We start from the raw sequence: 18,108 nt of genomic DNA, 5'->3' as shown, positions 1-18,108 counted from the left end.
GTGAAAGTATGCACAATTAACATGTTTGCCCTGTGATAGGTTTGATAAAACAAGGATAGAGTAAAATAACACGCACACACACACACACACACACACACACACACACACACACACACACACACACACACACACACACACACACACACACACACACATACACACAGGTTTACATGTATATCACTATCTGTACAAAGTTAAACATGCTTCACAAAAGGATAAAACTGTAAAAACTGTGAAACCAAGATTTAAAAAAAGTAAAACTGCCACAGACATGAATGACAGCTTTTTATTAAGGACATAGAGGAGTTGTGGGATTTACATAATTCATTTAAACGCTCCATGACGCATACGCAGACCCAGGTAGGGGTTTCCAGGCCTGTGATTGGACGACACGCTGTCATTTGTTCGCCATGCCTGTCAGAGTCCACCAATCAGCTGGCGTGTTGCTGGCCGGTGCGCCGGTTCGCCGGTCGTGTTGCAGCTCGGAAAAGGGGGAAGCGACCGGCGGAGGCAGCGGAGGCAGCAGCGGCGGAGCGGTGCTATGGACCCCAAGGACAATGTCGAGACCGGGGAGACGGAGAACCAGCCGGAGCTCTTCTACTTCCCCATCCCGGAGGAAGCACCGAGCAAGAATGAGCAGGAGAAGCTGTCGGTGGTCGTCAAAAACGTCCACAGGAAACTGCGCAGGAAATACAGAGAAGGTAAGCGAGCCACCGTGGGCCCCTCGACCCGAATGTGGCCCCGCGGCCGAGCAGCGTTAGCTCCGGGTCTCCGAGTCCTCCTGCCGCTAGCTGCTGTGTATGGAGACACGGGCCTCGGTCAGCGAGCCCCCCTAATGACCGTGTGGTTCTGCAGACCCCAGAGAGCTCTACAGTCAGAAAGCTGGGCCTGGCTTCAGAGCTGCTCGACGGTAACATGACAGACACTTTCCAATGCTGCTGTGTTATCTTGTGTCTGTACTGCAAACAGTATTATCTCCCCCCCCCCAAACCCAGTTTACTGACCAGTGGAACCATTACAGCTGAATGACAGACACTAACGGAGCCTGTCTGTGGCCAATGAATGACTTTGTGTATTGCCAGTGCATTGCTAATAAATAATAAATAATGTTGTGGACTAAACAAACAATCACTGCAACTTCTGCAACCACGTTAGCTTTTACTCTCAGTTCTGGGATTCAAAACTACTCATCTGAAATGTTCTCATGCAAGATGATACATGCATGGTTGAGCTGCAAGGGGGGTTCACAGTGTGGCTGGAAATATACAAAAATGCATAAAGTGATTTAGGAAAGCATGTGAACATTTTAAGAAATGCTCCATAGACAACATAACATGTCTGTTTGCTCCAGAAACACCCGACACTTCAAAGCACTCAGCGTTGATACCAAATTCAGTCCAAAGTCCAATGTTTCCTCCATAAAGCAGTTTGACTTATTGCCTTGATCATTGCCCACAACAGCCACATGTGACCGAGAGATTAAAGACAAGTGTCTATATTGACCAACACTTTCTACTGCAGTCTATTCCATAACATGGGTCTGCAGAGAACATGAAGTAGACTCACATTGATTATGAAAAGATGTATAATGAGATTGTAGGTTAATTGCCAAGACTTGCATGATTACATGTTGATATGATTTCATTTTAAAATATGTATTACGAACCAAAGCTACTAGCTAATAGAATGCATGTCTGCCACACAGGGTTTCTTAGAAGTGCTTCGCTTTATGGAAATAGTTTAAACATCAGCATTTAATCACACCTATCTCAATCTCTGGTCAAAACCACCATCACAGCAAAAACATCTAACTGAAGAATATCTATGCAAATTGTGTAAACCAGAAGTAAAATTGCTGCTCTCTGCAAAAACCTCAAGAAACACTCACTTGTGTTTCTTCCTCATTTGTGTTCCAGACACAACATGAGAGATGGATTTTGCTTTAACTTGAATTTCCTTTCAACCATTTCCACTGCAGTGCTCATGAGCCACAGTTGTTGGTGAGGTGATATTTTCATTTTATTTTCATTCTTCTGAAAGGTGCTTATTGTATTCAACGGACTTCATCAGTAGGCCAGAGGGTGGAGTGTTGTGTAGTTCTGAATTAGCAGATTGTCAATACACAAGATCACAGAACTTTATTCATGAAACTGAGTAATTGTTCTTAGTGGGCTGATGTTGAATCTATGAAATTGTACTCAAAAGAAAGTAAATTGGATCCTTTCATAGAGTCAAGAGTCGTGGTGTGTTGTCTGCCACAGGGTCGTATACAGGGGCCTTTATTTTTTCTGCTGCACGATAAAATACTTAAGCAGCAACCTCCATGCAATCTGTTTTTATATACTGGCAAAATACCATGTAATTTATTCGCTTTTTAAATTTTATGACCAGAGAAACACAAGACTGTTGGCATTGTTCCCCTTCCTCTGCTGTTTGCCTGCTGTTTATATGTTGATTCATCTTCACTTGCTCTCTTGTTGTTGTTGTTTTGTTCATTATCTTGTGAAGTGTCATTCTTGGGGACCGCTTAGCCTTCAGGCTGTGTTTCTCTGTCTTGTTTTGTGTGATGTTGGAAATGCAAATTTCTTTTTTTTACTTGAAAGTAATCTAATGAATCTTGTATTCATTAACCAAATATCAGTAATTTGAGCCAACACTGCCTCTAGAAGGTTAACACAATAGTGTGAGTTCCTCTGCAGCCGTCTGTCCTGAGAGCATTTAAACTTGTTTCCTCTTGTGAGTCAGTCTGTGCAGGACCATGTAAAAAGGGGAAGTTTGGAAAAACCCTTTGACAACACCTTGTTACTGCCGAACAACATCTGAGCTTCAGAATGCTCACAGAAGAAGACTCAGTGGTTCAGCCATAGTACCAGTGGTGAAGTGCCCTGGATTTAAAACGCTTGCCACAGTGCTGACCCACACTGAGGCTTTGTGCTGTTGCTGCACTCCGTCTCATTTTCTCTCCCTTCTGCAGACTGTGTAGGAGGGGAACACAAAAAGGCAAATTCATGACAGGTGCCAACCCTTTTATCTTGGTATTAGTGCATCGCCCTCTTATGATTCTAGCAGCCGATGGCATTGGTCTTCAGAAGTCTAAAAACCACAAAATGTCCTGATGTAGGTCGTCTCCTGCTTGACTGTCTGGCTGCTATCAGATCTCAAAATGAAAAGCAGAAAGAAAATGTTGAGCATTTAAACAATTCATTAAAATGTAATAAAAGCGTTTCAGTAATACTTTTTGAGCTGCAGCAAATAATCTGATATCAGTTGTGTAGTAAGAACGTTATGCTGTATTTTCTCTGGGCTTGTTCTTTTTTTCACCTTAAAAACACTTCACAACCTTGAATACAATTCTTTAAATGGATCAAGTCATGTTTTGAGCAAAGCATGCTGAATCAGAAGTTATTCCGAGTATGAGAGACGAACTGGTTGTTTTGGAGACCAGAGCAGCACCGAGGCGTCTGTCCTGCTCAAAGACCTTATGATTGGTTAATAAGTAAAGCATGATCTGGTAGGCTTGGCATCGAATCACAGTGGTCATGCTTCCAGAGCGCCGCTGTTTACCACCACTCCACTTGTTGTTCCTTCATTTCTGCAAATCAGATAGTGTGTTTTTCCCTGTGGTCATGGGATTTCTCCTTTATCAGCGTGTTGGCCTGCGCTACGGGCTGTAAACTTCTGAGCAGCTCCGCAGATGTGCTGAAGGGAGTTTTTGTGGACATTATTATTACCATGAAACGCCTTTTTGAGTTTGATTGTTAGGGAAACAAATCCACGTCTGTGCTGCCAGAGACGAGTGAACACTGAGACAGTGTAGGAGTGTTTTTAAATATTTTTTCCAGAGGTGTTAAATAATGTTTTGGCTCAAAGTTGGATGACCACAACTGGCAAGTAGGTTGAGAATGTTTGTGACTTGATGTGGATCGACTAGAAGAAGACAAAAATAGTTCAGACAGGACATGAATTGAAGTGATTGATAGCAGTAACTTGAGCTAACTTTGACAGGCTTGTTTTATTCATCTAAACTGTGAGCTCAGATCATTTTTTGTTTGTTCATTTTGTCCTGATTTAATTTCTTGATTTTCTTAGTGGGTGACTTTGAAAAGATCTGGCGTGAGCACTGTGAGGACGAGCAGACACTGAGTGAGTACGCGCTGGCCATGAAGAATCTCGCAGACAACCACTGGACCAAGAACTGTGAAGGAGAGGGACGGATCGAATGGTGTCGCAGGTAGGGACGGCTTCTGATGTCTTCTCATTGCAATGTTTGGTCCCTGTGACAGGGATATTAGAAGTGACTAGTCTTCCTCACTTTCACAGTAATGTCATGTTTTGCACTCCTGCAGTATTTGTCAAGAATATTTTTTGGAGGGGGGGATGAAACGAATGTTGGAAAAGGACGAGAAAAGTGCCACGCTCGCCATGGGTCTGACTGCAGCATCTGTAGGTGCCCAACCACACAGCACTATCCCCAGGTAAGTTAAAGTGTTCTAAACACTTCGTCTAAAATAGCATTTGTGTTCTGATTCCATACTAATTATACAGTATATATATATACTATATACTAGTCTTTATTGTTGTTTAATAGTAGCAAACAAATTATGAAATACATGCAATGTCTGATGTCAGCCTAACTACAACTTTGTAATATCACTGATCATATAAATGTTTCTGTTTTGGAGCTGTTTCACCAAAATAATATTTTGAATACTTTTAGCTGTGAATATCAATATGAACAACAGCAGTACACTTTCACCGACTTTAAGGATAGTTCCTTTTTTTACCAGAGCCGGGATATGTACTAAAGGGCTTTATTTAGAAGGTGTTTTATTCTAATTGATAAATGCCTCTTAAAACACTGCAGTTCTTTGTTGTTAAACTCCTTTGAAAAATATTAGAGATTTGTAAAGTAGAATAGACGCACAACATAACTTGTTTTCTGTATTTCTAAACCACATATTTATAGTTTCGTTATTGTCTGTATTTCTGATAATTAAAATGGTTGTTTTCATATTCAGCAAGTATCTTATAAAAACACACTCCTCACCACAATGATATTTTATGCTATATTTATGCAATATTTTCATTTCATTTCTTTAAAACATAATTTCTGTAACATGTAGTAGAGATTATATTTATTTATCTGTTTCATATAATGTTCAAAAAAACATCCAAAATCAATTATCCATTACTATTTAAATATTCAGTTTGTTTGCCAATAAGCTGCTTTTAAAATATACAGAGTAAAGCTGGGATTAGACATTATTTGCTTCAGTTGACACTTCATTTGTGTTTCAGTTCAATCTCTCATCTGAGAAAGATGCGTGTCCTTGACGTGGGAAGCTGCTTCAACCCGTTCCTGAAGTTTGATGAGTTCCTCACAGTTGGTATCGACATAGTGCCTGCAGTCGAGGTACCAGTGCTCCAGCTTTCTTTTGACAACATATTTGACACACATAAAATACATAAGGATATCCTGTCTGGTGTTGACAATACCAAAGCAAGAGCCATGATGACTCATGCATGGGGTCTGCGTTGTGTGTGTGCAGGTGTTTGTGTCTGTGGGCGTGTGCGTAAAGAGTGTGTTCAGCAGAAAGCAGAACAAAAAGTGCTGTGCATCCTGTAGCTGCCTGTAATGAAACAACAATTTCAGACTTGAACTCCGTCATATGTTTGCACAATTGGGTCTGGACATTTTTAACATATGAACAATGCAGTGTTAGTGAGAGGTGGCGCAGCATGCATGATGTAACTTTTAAACTCTGCTGCATGTATTACATCTTTATTGCTTACAGCACAATCAGGTCTGTCTCAGCTCGTATCACCAAAAACTTTTGAATCTCATTGTCCTTCCAGGTTGACATCTTCATCCGTGTCTGTTACCTGTACGCCACCTCTCTTTCATCCCGAGATAGTAGTGTTCTTTTTAGGGTTTTTTCAGTTTCACTGTCTGAAACACCGTCTGTTGTGTACTAAGAACATCATCACACTCCCACCTGCAAACGATGAATCCTCCTGACAATCTGGTGCTGTTCTCACTTGGACATTCTCCAGAGTTTTTCTTGGTTGCTGGCAAGAGAAACTCCAGAGAATGCAGGCAGCAACTGATTCAGACATTTCTGTTCTCACCTACAGTCCCTCTGGATCATTTCAGGAGATTGTCTGCAGTTCAGTGCATGTCTAAAAGCGGATTAAGAGGAGTGACATTGGTTGTAGGCGTAAAAGATCCCATTTGAGCCGTGCTTCATGCTGTTTGTTCTGCCCTGTCTCTCCCTCAGAGTGTGTACAAGTGTGACTTCCTCAACCTCCAGCTCCAGCAGCCTCTCCAGCTGGCAGGCGACGCGGTCGACGCCTTCCTCCGCCACCTCCACAACCCCATCGACGCCTTGCCCGCCCAGCTGTTCCACGTGGTGGTCTTCTCACTGCTCCTCTCCTACTTCCCGTCACCGTACCAGCGCTGGATCTGCTGCAAGAAGGCCCACGAGCTGCTGGAGCTGCACGGCCTCCTGCTCATCATCACCCCCGACTCCTCCCACCAGAACCGCCACGCCCTCATGATGCGCAGCTGGCGCGTGGCGGTGGAGTCGCTGGGCTTCAAGCGCTACAAGTACGTCAAGTACTCCCACATGCATCTCATCGCCTTCCGCAAGGTGTCGCTGGCCACCACCAGTGACCTTGTGTCGCACAACTACCCGGAGATGCTCTACATCCCTCAGGACTTCAACTCCACCGAGGAGGATGACTGTGCCGACGTGCCGGTGCAGGCGCGCTCCGAGTTCGAGGACGACCAGCTGGCCGGCGGCTTCATGGAGCTGCCCGACACGCCCTATGATTCCGATTCTGGAGAGAGCCAGAGCAGCTCGGTGCCCGGCTTCCACGAGCTGGAGGACCACATACTGCTTCAAAGCTAGGCTACACCAGCGACCCCCCCTCCTCCCCCGTCACCTCCCCCTTCCAACTGCTGCGCTGCCAAATTGAACCTGCTGCATTCTTCTCCACCTGATCCTCCCTCTCCTCCAATGCAGTTTGCACAGTGTGATAGAGAGTTTACAGATTATTTTCTCATATACACACTTCTCTGTAAGTGCACACATACACAGACATACACACACACACACACACACGAAGAAGGATATATTTTGATAAATAGTTAGGTTTTCTAAAAGTCTTAAGAGTTGGAAAGTGAATTCCCTTACGATATCTTTACTCCCTGCTCCTCAATTTTCACCCCATCTTCCAATCAGCTCTCAATAACAAAAGTCAGCTTGTCCACAGTCTGTACTCAGTCGCTGTTTGAAGAAGCTAGTGTGGCAGGCTGCTTAGTAGATATGCCAAATACAGCAACCCGAGCAGTCTGATGGTTGGATTGCATTGGAGGGACTGATGTGGAACGACAGGACTTGGTACGCTCGCTTCTGTCACAGTCATGCAGCTCGACTTTCTGATAATCCTTGATGTGCATTTAGTTTTTTTCCAAAGCAAAAGAATAAGAAGTTGATTGTTTTGAAATCTATATTCTCAGAACATTGGTGTTGTCCGGTGTAAAAGTGTGGCGGTGCCATTTCAACCTGGCATCCCTCCGAATGATTTGTGTATCTTTTACAAGAACGTGGTATTTGTAGCATTTTAAAACCTTTTCAGAACCGTACAGTAGTATTACTAGGTTTACTAATGTGAAACTGTAGCTGTGTTTACTCATTGTGTAACAAGGTACGATTGTTTCAAAGTAGGTATTACACTTCTCTCCTCCTCCTTATTGTCCTCAGAAATATCTACATTGAATTATCTCCTGTTAGAGCTCCAGTATATTTTTACTCTCAAGCAGAGGCACATAGTACAACACTGCGAGTCAGTGACCATTTCAGCACCAGAATCCTTTTGATGTAGTTTTGTAGCTTGGAAATGGAAATACATACGGTGTCTTCTCGGTCTGATCTCCTCGCGGTCACAAAAATTCACCTGGACAGAAATTTGCACTAATTTATTGTTTTGTCGTAACCGAACCACTGAACCAGGTGACAGACTGTGGATTTCAGCAATAGCCAGCAAGACCAGATCCGAAGACACTAGCAGGTGAAACGTTAGTGTGTGTTGCCGCCTGTCCCGGAGCGGGCCGGATGTGTGACTGTGGTTGGGTTTGTCAGTGTGAATGAAGGAATACATTCACGTGATGTTTTTGTTCTTTTTTCGCCTGTGGCACTTTATCACTGATCCCAAAGGGTGTTATAAAATGTAATTATTTTCCTACGATGATGGTTTACAACCAATACGATGGGCCCATAACATGATCCCAGTGAGTCTAAGGTGCCTTCTTTGTCCACATTTCTGTTGCACTCCAACTTTCACACCCTTGCAGAAAATTAACCAGATTCACTTTCAACAGAAGCTAGCAAGCATATCTGAATCTTAACAATGTACACAATCTATTCTCCTTTTGTCATATTAACAGTTAACAACGAACAGTTCCAGTGTTGGTGTAATGCAGTGTGTTGTTGCCATGTCATATCAGTTTTCAGTAATGCACATCTCTCTGTTTAAAAAAAAGAAAAGTAAAAACATTTAACAGTATCCACACATCCTCAGACTCTGAAGGGTGTTTTGTGACTGACTTTGGTGCATTTGTCTTCCAGTGTTTCTTTTAGCCAATTTGCATGAGATGGTTCATCTTCATTATCAACATGTTCAACAATGCCGAACAATGTGTGCTTGTAGTACGGTTGTATCTTTCTTTTATAAATGAATGTAGATGTGAAGTGTCCGTGTGTTGTTTTATTTTTGTGTGTATTGTGCCTTATTTTTCAATATTAATTTACTGCTTATGAAGTGGTTAAATAGTGGCTCAAGTGAATCATTGAAAATATTAGTTGACATTAGAGATTGAAAACATGAATAGAGCAGAGGTTGGTGTCATGAAGCAGGATCCCTTCATGTAGTAATACTACACATTAAATATATGAATCACACCATTTCCACAGGTACAAGACTGCATGGGTACATTGGAATACTTGTATTTGGTACACAGTCAGCTTTTGTAGGAAAAGCAGGCAAATAAAAATAGTGGCACAAAACTATTAATACTCCAAATACAGTGAAAAAGTATCAGATATATCTATAATTGTCTGTTTTATCTGATGCTTTTCTCTTTATGTTTCGTGACCTAATGGTTGATCTTGGTCTTTGATGCTAGTTTTCTGTGTCCTCATTATCATTTTGTGTCTTAATTGACATTTTCTGAGTCTTTGTTCCTTCTTTTGTATCTTTCTCGTCATTTTGTGTAACATTTGTGTCAAATCGCCATTTACTGTCTGTTTAGTGCTGTTCTGTATAGTTATTTCCTTTGTCTTTATGTTTATTGTACGTGTCTTTATACTCATTTCTAGTTGTTTTAGTGCATTTTTTCATCGCATGGTCCTCACTATGTTTGATCATGTGACGTAGTTGTGGTCGTTCCATGCTCTCAATCATGAAACATGGCCGGTCCCTCACGCAGAGGCCCTGGTCCTGGGGGAGCCTGACCCCTAGGGCATGTGCCTGGGTTAGCCTAATGGATAATACATCATCAACATACATCAAGCTGCTAATCAAAGAAATATACTCAAACTAATTCTGTCCGACAAACTACATATTTTGTTTATATCGGACATTTTAAATAATAAAACAGATTTGACATTTGACTATCCCTTTCTGACCCTCTGCGCATGCCGTAGTCGGAGCAAGTGTCATGGCGACTTTCATCAGACCCAAAACTTTTAGCGACACAAACTTTTTGACCTGAAGTGTTTGTCCCGGTGCTGGCAGCCGCTATCTGCTCCCTCCATCCTGTCTTCAGTAAAGCAGATTCCACCATGACCGAGCTCCAGAGCCATGGTCCTCCGGGTGTGAGTGTTGCCGTTACCCGGTGTAAAGATGCCCCGCTGGGAGCTAACTGGAGCTAAGCTAGCCACGCAACAGCTCAACCTGTTGCGGAAGTCACTCCCGGGGTTTGTAATGTCTTCCCGGGCTGTAAAGCGACCGTAGCCCGTTATAGAGCTGCTTTATTTGGGACTTAACTATCAGAATGTGTCGGTTCCTACGCTACTGTTTCAGCCACTGCCTCCACGCAGCCATGACCCGGCTGGAGGAGGTGAACGGGGAGGTGAGGCGCTGGTCCTCGGTGCGCTGGCTCGGGTACCTGTCCGGGCTCAGCCTGCTGCTCGCCCTGGGCCTGGGGCTCTACGCCCGCTGGGAGAGGAGCGTGGACTCCACGTTGCTCGTCATCTTCGTGCTGGCTCTGCTCGTCCTGGGGGGGGCCTGCGTCCTCTACTACCACTTCGGCATGGAGCGGGTGAGCCTCGGCATCCTGCACCTGGTGTTCGGCTTCCTGCTGGGGCTGCTGTGCCTCCTCAGCAGCCCGGAGGTGCAGGAGGACCTGAAGGAGCGGGTGTCCAGCTCCCTGCTGCTGGCCAGCGTGGCCCTCCGGACCCTGTGGGCGCTGCTGGAGCGGCTGCTGGGCTGCACCCGGTACCGACCCGCCTTCCTCACCTCGGCCGAGCGCATGGAGCTGCTGGGCTTCGCCGCCGCCAGCACCACGCTGCACCTCCGGGACTCCCTGAGCGTGATGGTGCTGCTGCTGGCGCTGGCCACCGTCATGATCGCCCTCCGGATGAAGGCGGTGCTGGCGCTCCTCAACCTGGCGTGCTTCACCGCCGTCACCGCGGTGCTGTACTTCACCTCGCTGCGGGTCAACACCAACCCGTTCGCCCTGGCCTGCTTCTTCAGCCAGCTGCTGTGCGACCCGCTGCTGGACGTGTACTTCAGCGGGCTCTCCGTGACGGAGCGCTGGCAGCCCTTCCTGCTGTGGAGGGGTCTGTGGAGGAGGATGTCCCTGCTGCCTCTGCTGGCGGTGGAGGTCACCTTCATCACCCTGGCCTCTCGGAAGCTGGCGGACCGGGACCAGTGGTACTTCATGATCCCAGGGTTCGTGGTGTGTGTGATCCTCTGGTGCGTCTTCCACCTGGTGTTTGTCATCACTGTGTGGGGCTTCCACACCAAGCTCAGTGAGTGCCAGAGGGTGGGCCTGTACCAGGGGTCAGGGGTCAGCGGCGTGGACAAGATCATGGCCTCCAAGGGCATGAGACACTTCTGCCTCATCTCGGAGCGTCTGGCGCTCTTCACGCTGGTCACCACTGTTGCTGTGGCTGCTCTGTGTTGGCAGGTATGAGACAACACATGTACTTTACAAGCACGCATCACACACACAGCTATCTGCTCATTTTCAAAAGAGGAATCATGCAAAAGATAATGATATCAAAATAATAATACAAGCATCAACATTTTCATATTTACGTTCCAATTCATTCAAATGTAAAATAAACTTGTATTCGTAGAAAATGGGGGAAATTGCACATCACAATTTCACACCTGCCGTTACCCTTCGATAAGAGTGAGGAACAAACAACCAAAACCCATTTGACAGGGGACACACAATAGAAACCAGGGCTCCCTCTCCCAGGACGGACAGAAGTCTAATGGAAGTGGCATGTGACAGAGAACATCAACAAAATCATTTTTAAAACATTAATGAGAAACGAGAGTGGAGAGGTGCATCAATGTTTTAAGTGCAAGATAAGCATCAACATAGAATTTGAAGTCTAAAACATTCATGAAATATTTATCCGTGCCTTGGGGCTGTAGCTGATGTTTTTCAATTATAGTTAAACTTTCAATTGTTTATCAAAAGCCTAAAAGATGTGGAAAATAGGAGAAAGAACACAAAGTCTCAGATCCCAATTTTTTGCCCCAATAAATAGTTGAAATAAATAATAGCCACACACACAGCTTATTATACACATTTATATATGTTTTTAATGTATTTTAATGTTTCTGGTGGAAACCAGACACTTTATTTAAAAAAAAAAAAAAAATGTAGAGGCTGGAATTGTTTGTTTTTGAGTAACATTACCATTAGTAACACTGTTAATGTTATAGAGTGAAGACAGAAGATTACACTCAACTGAACAGCTATGGAAACACTTGTTATCTAGGTAGTGCTAATGCAACACAGGACTATGATGAGCATTACGGATATGACAATCTTTTTGCATTATATTTTGTAAAAAAAGTTTTATGTTGCTGCATGTCATAAAACAAATACACTGATACAGCTATATCTGTTACAAACCGTTATCCCCCATAAATTAAATATTTAAATATCAATTAATAATAGCTCAGAATTCTCACCTTCTATAAGATGGGTCAGATGAATATTGTTTTTAACTTTTTTTAACAGTAATGTTTTTTGTTGTCTACAAGATTCATGTAAACTCATCTGTGCTTTAGTCTTACACAGCTGTTTTCTTCTTGTCTTTCTAACTCTAACCCTGTGTGTGAATGTGAATGTGCTGCAGGCCTCCAGCAGCCTCTTCATCAGCCTGGTGCTGCTGGTCCTGCCTCTGGAGTCTCTGTTCCACGGGCTCTTCCACGAGCTGGGGACCAGCCTGGGAGGAACCTGTGTGGGCTACGCACTGGTCATTCCCACCAACTACTGCAGGTACAGTGTGACGCTTTGCCACTTGCAGAGTATTCTCTGGGTATTACGATACGATATTTCACGATTTCTTTTGGTTATTATTTTTTTAAATACTGGACCATGCAAAACAGTTGAATCAGACCTTCAAATACAACACAGTCAAATTCACTTAGAGCTTTACAAGTTTTATTTCAAATATTAACATGAACTTAATGACTGCCGGGCAGCCAATAGAGAAAATCAATAAAAATGTGCCCTATTATTGTATAGCCCCTGTTCACTGCACACATACTGACAGATTAAGAAATGTCTGCCACTTAGGCTACTTTTAAACAATAAATAAAAGGTCAATAAAATAGAATGAATAAAAGTTTAATTAAAATATAGACTTTGAAATAAACAAAAAGAAGGCTATGCTTCACTGTTGTTTGCATGTAGGCTATGCAAAGCTAGTGCTTGGGTATGTTTAGATTCATGTGCAAAAACAAGAGCTGGTCAACATGCTCGGGGGTGAGGTTGCTCCTCCCCCCATATATCCTACCCCGTATAAAACCAATAAATATATGTTTGAAAAAATCGATTTGGGAGGCAGCGTGGCGATTTTAAAATCGTCATTCACAAGAATCGCGATTCGTAACTGAATAGATTTTTCCCCCATCCCTATTGCAGAGTGGATATAAACAACCAGCCATGTTCAAGTGGGCTGTGTGTGGGCCAAGGATAGTAGATATTAAAAGATAAAACAACAAATCATTTAGGGAATTGATGACTGAGAGTGTATGAAATGTGGTGGCCTTGTTGGGGTTTGCGCTCTACCTAGTGACCTTCTATTTTTTTGCTCTGTGTCCTTTTTTGTTATGTTTTTATGCATCTGGCCACACAAAATAAGACACGACATTTTGCTATTGCCTGGACGGCAATGATTAAAATCATCTTCAGCAGGAAAAACATCACATGCAATACGGCTTGTCAGAATATCTAAAACCAAGAAGTTGTCCGTCCCAGTCCGGTGGTTGCTCCGGCCTGTGCAGCTCGACTGATCTCAATAGACACGTTTCCCTCACTCCTCCTCTGTGTTGTTTGTGTTTGTGCTGCAGCCCCGACGGCCAGCCCATGCTGCTGCCTCCCGACCAGGTGCAGGACCTGAACAGACGCTCCACAGGCATGTTGAACAACGTGCAGCGCTTCTTCGCCCACCACCTGATCGAGACCTTTGGCTGCGACTACTCCACCAGCGGCGTGACTCTGGAGGCCCTGCAGGCCAAGATCAAATCCTTCTTCGAGCTCCGCACGGCAGACGGGCCTCGCCACGACACTTACGTGATCTTCTACAGTGGTCACACCCATAGGAGTGGAGAGTGGGCGCTGTCAGGTGAGACCAGTACAAGTCTCATGCTTGTAACACTCAAATAAATCAGGGTGCACCATTTGCTTTGCTGTTACTGTGATCACAAGATTGTCTTTAACCACAAATTTAGTTTTTGTAGGTGCTTTATTGTGAAGAGATGCTTTGTGTTGTATTACATGAGCAACTTATGAGTTTAACCCCTTGTAGACGAATGTCGCTAATTCGCCTCAAACCCCAGTCTTTTTATCCCACTAATGCCTGATGATGCAAATACTACACATACAATGAAGGTATTGGGAGTACTCTGCCGCCATCTAGTGGTCGGAGTGGAAAATACATACTAGCCCCTTGGTACTGTGCAGCAAAGTTATTTTGAGGTATTAAGCTGTATTTGAAATACTTTGATGATGGAACAGCAATGATTGTACAGAAACGTATGTTTTTATTAAATTTCAAGCAAAAGCAGCATCAATATAATAATCTACATACCAGAGACTGGAAAATTTGTTGAATTACGGCCCTAGCCCTAACCCATTATGCCTAATGTCGCTAATTTGCCTCATACCTAAATTTTATATCTATTGTATATGCTATATTGAAATTAACAATCTCCACTTAATTTAGCATCTGTATGACAGCCAAAAACACAAATAATATTTTTTTTTATATAATTGGAAATTAATTCAGGCAATAAGGGGAAAATACAGTTACATTAAAGTCTTTTTTGAGTCGTTTTGAACTTTTTGTTTGCAGCACAATGACCCCAGCATCGGCCCTTATCACCAAAATCTCTTGAATCGGGATGCCTTTCTAAGTTGAAATCTTCGTTGGCATACTCTACTAGTATGACACCTCTTTTTCATCCTGAGATGTTTCTTTGTTTTTCACTTTTATGTCCGTTGCGTGTTAGAAAATTCATCAACACGCCCACTTGCTCGCTTGGTTGGCAGAAAGATTTCTGGGAAATGTTCGGAGCCACTGATTTGATGTCTCCTATTCAGACCTTCTGGAAAATTCCAGAAAATGTTGTGGACTTCAGTGCTTGTCTGAAAGCAGCTTTGGTTGATTGATGCAGTGGCATTATTTATACACTGCAGTTAGAATTGTATTGGTGATTTACCTTAAATGTTGAGTCACTTTTGTCAATTGTAAATGTTTGACTATATCATCATTTTTGTTGAATGATGAATACTCCTTTTAAACAATTGTATTTTCAATATAGAGCAAACACTCTTTGCATTATTATTCTCACCATATGTGCTCAGGTCTATACGGATCTAGAGTTGCTCATGTATCCAACTTTAAAGGTCTTTGGAACACTATAGACCAGGATGATTCAACAGGATGTTAAAGGTGATACCAGTCCTCATACTGTATATAGAGGTAGCAGAAGGTCCGGAGTACATCAGTCCCTGTAAATAACATTATTGTACCAAAACAGCTTTCAACTTTCAGAGATTAAAACCTACCAATATTTCCTTAGATTGATAGAGACAGTTTTTTTTTTTTTTTTAAAGTTCATTGTACAATAGCTGTCAAAGAGGAACAATAACCAATTCTCATACAGGACGTGGAACAAAGGAGTGATCAACACTATTTAAAACTAAGCCAATGAAAAAGTTGCATAATGATTGTCTACAATTTTTAAAGTATTTCTCTTCAATTTCTTCTCTCTTACATGATTAATGTGTGGTCCCACTTTGACCCTAACCCACATCCTAGTCTCAGTCTGTTGTGATTTTATTGCCGTTTTTAATTATGTATTTATTTTGTTTAATGTTATTTATCTGGTGCATTTTGTTCAAATCTCCTTAGTGATCCCTGCCAAGTATCTTACTCTCCTTTTTCCAATGTTCTTCTCTGTTCCTCAGGAGGAGACACCCTTCGCCTGGCGCACATCTTGGACTGGTGGCGGGAGAAGAACGGCAGCTTCTGCTCGCGCCTCATCCTGGTGCTGGACTGCGACAACTCTGGGCCGTGGGTGAAGGAGGTCACGAAGGTGGAGGGCATGCACATGGCCGTGCAGGGGGCCACGCTCGCCAGGGGGACGGACGCCGAGCTGCAGGACACGCCGCAGCTCGGAGACTTCACCTCCCAGTGGGTGGAGTATAACTGCAACTCCAGCAGCAACATTCAGTGGTCCGAGAGGGGCCGGCTGGTCTCTGCCACATACGGAATCTCCAAACACTGGAGTGACTACACGCTGCACCTGCCGACCGGAAGCGACGTCACCAACCACTGGAGCATGTACTACCCCCGGGTCACGTACCCCGTGGTGCAGCTGGTGTTGTGGTGCGGCAGCATGAACGTGTTGTGGGTCTGCAGCGTCTGCCTGCGGTGCCTCAAGAGAGTCAAACTCAACTGGTTCCCACCAGCGATACTGGACACAGGTCAAGGCTTCAAACTGGTCAGATCTTAGAAACACAAACAGGGAATGTTGTTTTATAGCCTTCACAAGGAACATTTTTCTAAAACACGTAAATAAGACGTTATCCCTAACCAGTCATTTTTGTTACGGCAAACTAATCACTTGGTTACTGATAGATTTCGTTTTTTTTGTCTCTTTAGAGTCAGTTTTCTACTCTTTGCAGATTATTATATAGATGTGTATTTTTAGCTTTGACTGAGAGATCCCAGTTTATTTTGAGACTGATCCTAATTACAAATTTGCACACTTTTGCCTTGTATTAACTGTTAGATACATTCGGACGGTGCCTTTTACCACAGAACTACCAAAGGACATCGAGCTCTCAAACCAAAGAGGCTGTGGTACATGTTCAGATGACGATCTCAGGCATAAATTATAGTCCAAGCAAGGTGTTTCTAGAGCTTGAAGTTTTATATTCAATTTTTTGGTAGCTAAATGATTCCTCTTACACTCCTGCGGGTTCTATGCACTGCTTTTCTAATGCTTGATATCCACTGTATCTGCTTCAGGGAATCCAGAGAGTTTATTTTCTGTACTGATTAATCCAGTACTACAGGAAATGTGCGGGAATGACAGTAGTTATGTCTACGTTAACCCCAGAGTGTTTTCTTTCAGTGCACTGGGCTGTGCAAGATGGTTCTTATCACTTGTACGTGTATGTCGATGGATTAGCTGAAGGACAATAAGTTGAAGAATGGATGAAACTATGCAATTAGAGACGAGTGGGACACTGCTCAATATACTATTTTAATAGGCTTCTATAATATATTCTGCCTTAAACTAAGTGAAGCAGGTAAATTCATGTGTCACATACATTGAGAAAAACTCTTCCATATGCAAAATTGAAATGCTCTGCACTAGGGAGACACTTTATGGGGCTATTATTTCATAAAAAAATCTTTCTGGAAAGTCTCCTGAAAATAATATGTAATTTTTGATTGTTGTATTGACTGTAAATGTACCGGGTTTGGCTGAGCTCTAAAATGTTTTCTGATTTCCTGGAATGAAGTGCTCCTTTTAAACCCCTTGTCATTCCTTTGAAGAACAAAGAAACTCAACATTGTCTCTCTTCCGTCTGCTCACACACTATTGAAGGGAACCTCATTGGGAGAAGAGGTGTAAAATAAAGCTGCCAACACGCAGACAAGTCGTCTGGGAACGTACGCTACTGTCACAGAAGCAAGCAGCTAGAAAATAAAGTAACGCAATTTGGTCAGGACAAAATTTTATATTTTTCGTTTATGTGTTTGATGGACGAGACGTGTCACACAAGCGCTGTAATGGGAAACACAACTGCAAAAGGTCAGATCGTGGTCAACACCAATTGTTGCCCACTTTGCCATGTTTGTTGGACTGTGGCTTCTGTATTTAACTTTTGCAGTTGTTTGGCATTAAGGCAAAAACACAACTAAGTACTTAATTCCCAAGCTGCTCAACTTCTTTATGTAGTGAAAGGTTGAATAGTTTCATCACCAACTCCTCTCCTCGGTGTGACAGGAAATTGACACAATACATCTTTGTGTATGAGAACCAGGGTTTCATCAATTTCAATTGAAGACTTTTTTATATAAATTATTCTAATATAAAATATATGTTAAGTATGACAGATATGAAGGAATATCAATCCCAGAATTGCTTACACTTCCCCGTATTTTAAGATAAGGTGAGGTAGCAGAGCCTATCCCATGAATGAGTTTTATTACAGTGACATCTGTACTGTTGAGAAAGAACTGCAACAAAATAAACTGCATGTTACCAAAACTAATTTTAAAACTGCAGCAGAAGTAATGTTAAACAACATAAGTAGGAACTACCCAAACCTAT

At 43.0% G+C, this 18,108-nt stretch overlaps 2 protein-coding genes across 4 annotated transcripts; both read left to right on the top strand.

Annotated features, from left to right (window-relative positions):
• Positions 1-497: 497 nt before the first annotated feature.
• bmt2 (base methyltransferase of 25S rRNA 2 homolog) lies at positions 498-8,753 on the top strand. Of its 3 annotated transcripts, none has more exons than XM_061076826.1 (5): positions 498-701; positions 4,090-4,231; positions 4,347-4,475; positions 5,299-5,413; positions 6,279-8,753. In XM_061076826.1, exons 1-5 carry the CDS (start codon positions 542-544, stop codon positions 6,909-6,911), a joined length of 1,179 nt encoding a protein of 392 aa, XP_060932809.1. In that variant the 5' UTR covers positions 498-541; the 3' UTR covers positions 6,912-8,753. The 3 variants fall into 3 exon arrangements, with proteins under 3 accessions (XP_060932809.1, XP_060932811.1, XP_060932810.1); XM_061076828.1 differs by lacking the exon at positions 498-701 and adding an exon at positions 1,930-2,000; XM_061076827.1 differs by lacking the exon at positions 498-701 and adding an exon at positions 3,560-3,891.
• A 969-nt stretch (positions 8,754-9,722) lies between these two features.
• On the top strand, positions 9,723-17,342 carry tmem168b (transmembrane protein 168b). The gene is made up of 4 exons (XM_061076820.1): positions 9,723-11,194; positions 12,387-12,529; positions 13,606-13,880; positions 15,728-17,342. The coding sequence occupies exons 1-4, from the start codon at positions 10,058-10,060 to the stop codon at positions 16,273-16,275; spliced, it is 2,103 nt and encodes a 700-aa protein (XP_060932803.1). The 5' UTR covers positions 9,723-10,057; the 3' UTR covers positions 16,276-17,342.
• The last annotated feature ends 766 nt before the right edge of the window (positions 17,343-18,108 follow it).

This window comes from Limanda limanda, chromosome 8 (genome assembly GCF_963576545.1).
Source record: "Limanda limanda chromosome 8, fLimLim1.1, whole genome shotgun sequence".
Taxonomy (NCBI): domain Eukaryota; kingdom Metazoa; phylum Chordata; class Actinopteri; order Pleuronectiformes; family Pleuronectidae; genus Limanda; species Limanda limanda.
Note: the sequence above shows the minus strand (reverse complement) of the source record. Positions and strands in the feature narration are given on the sequence as shown.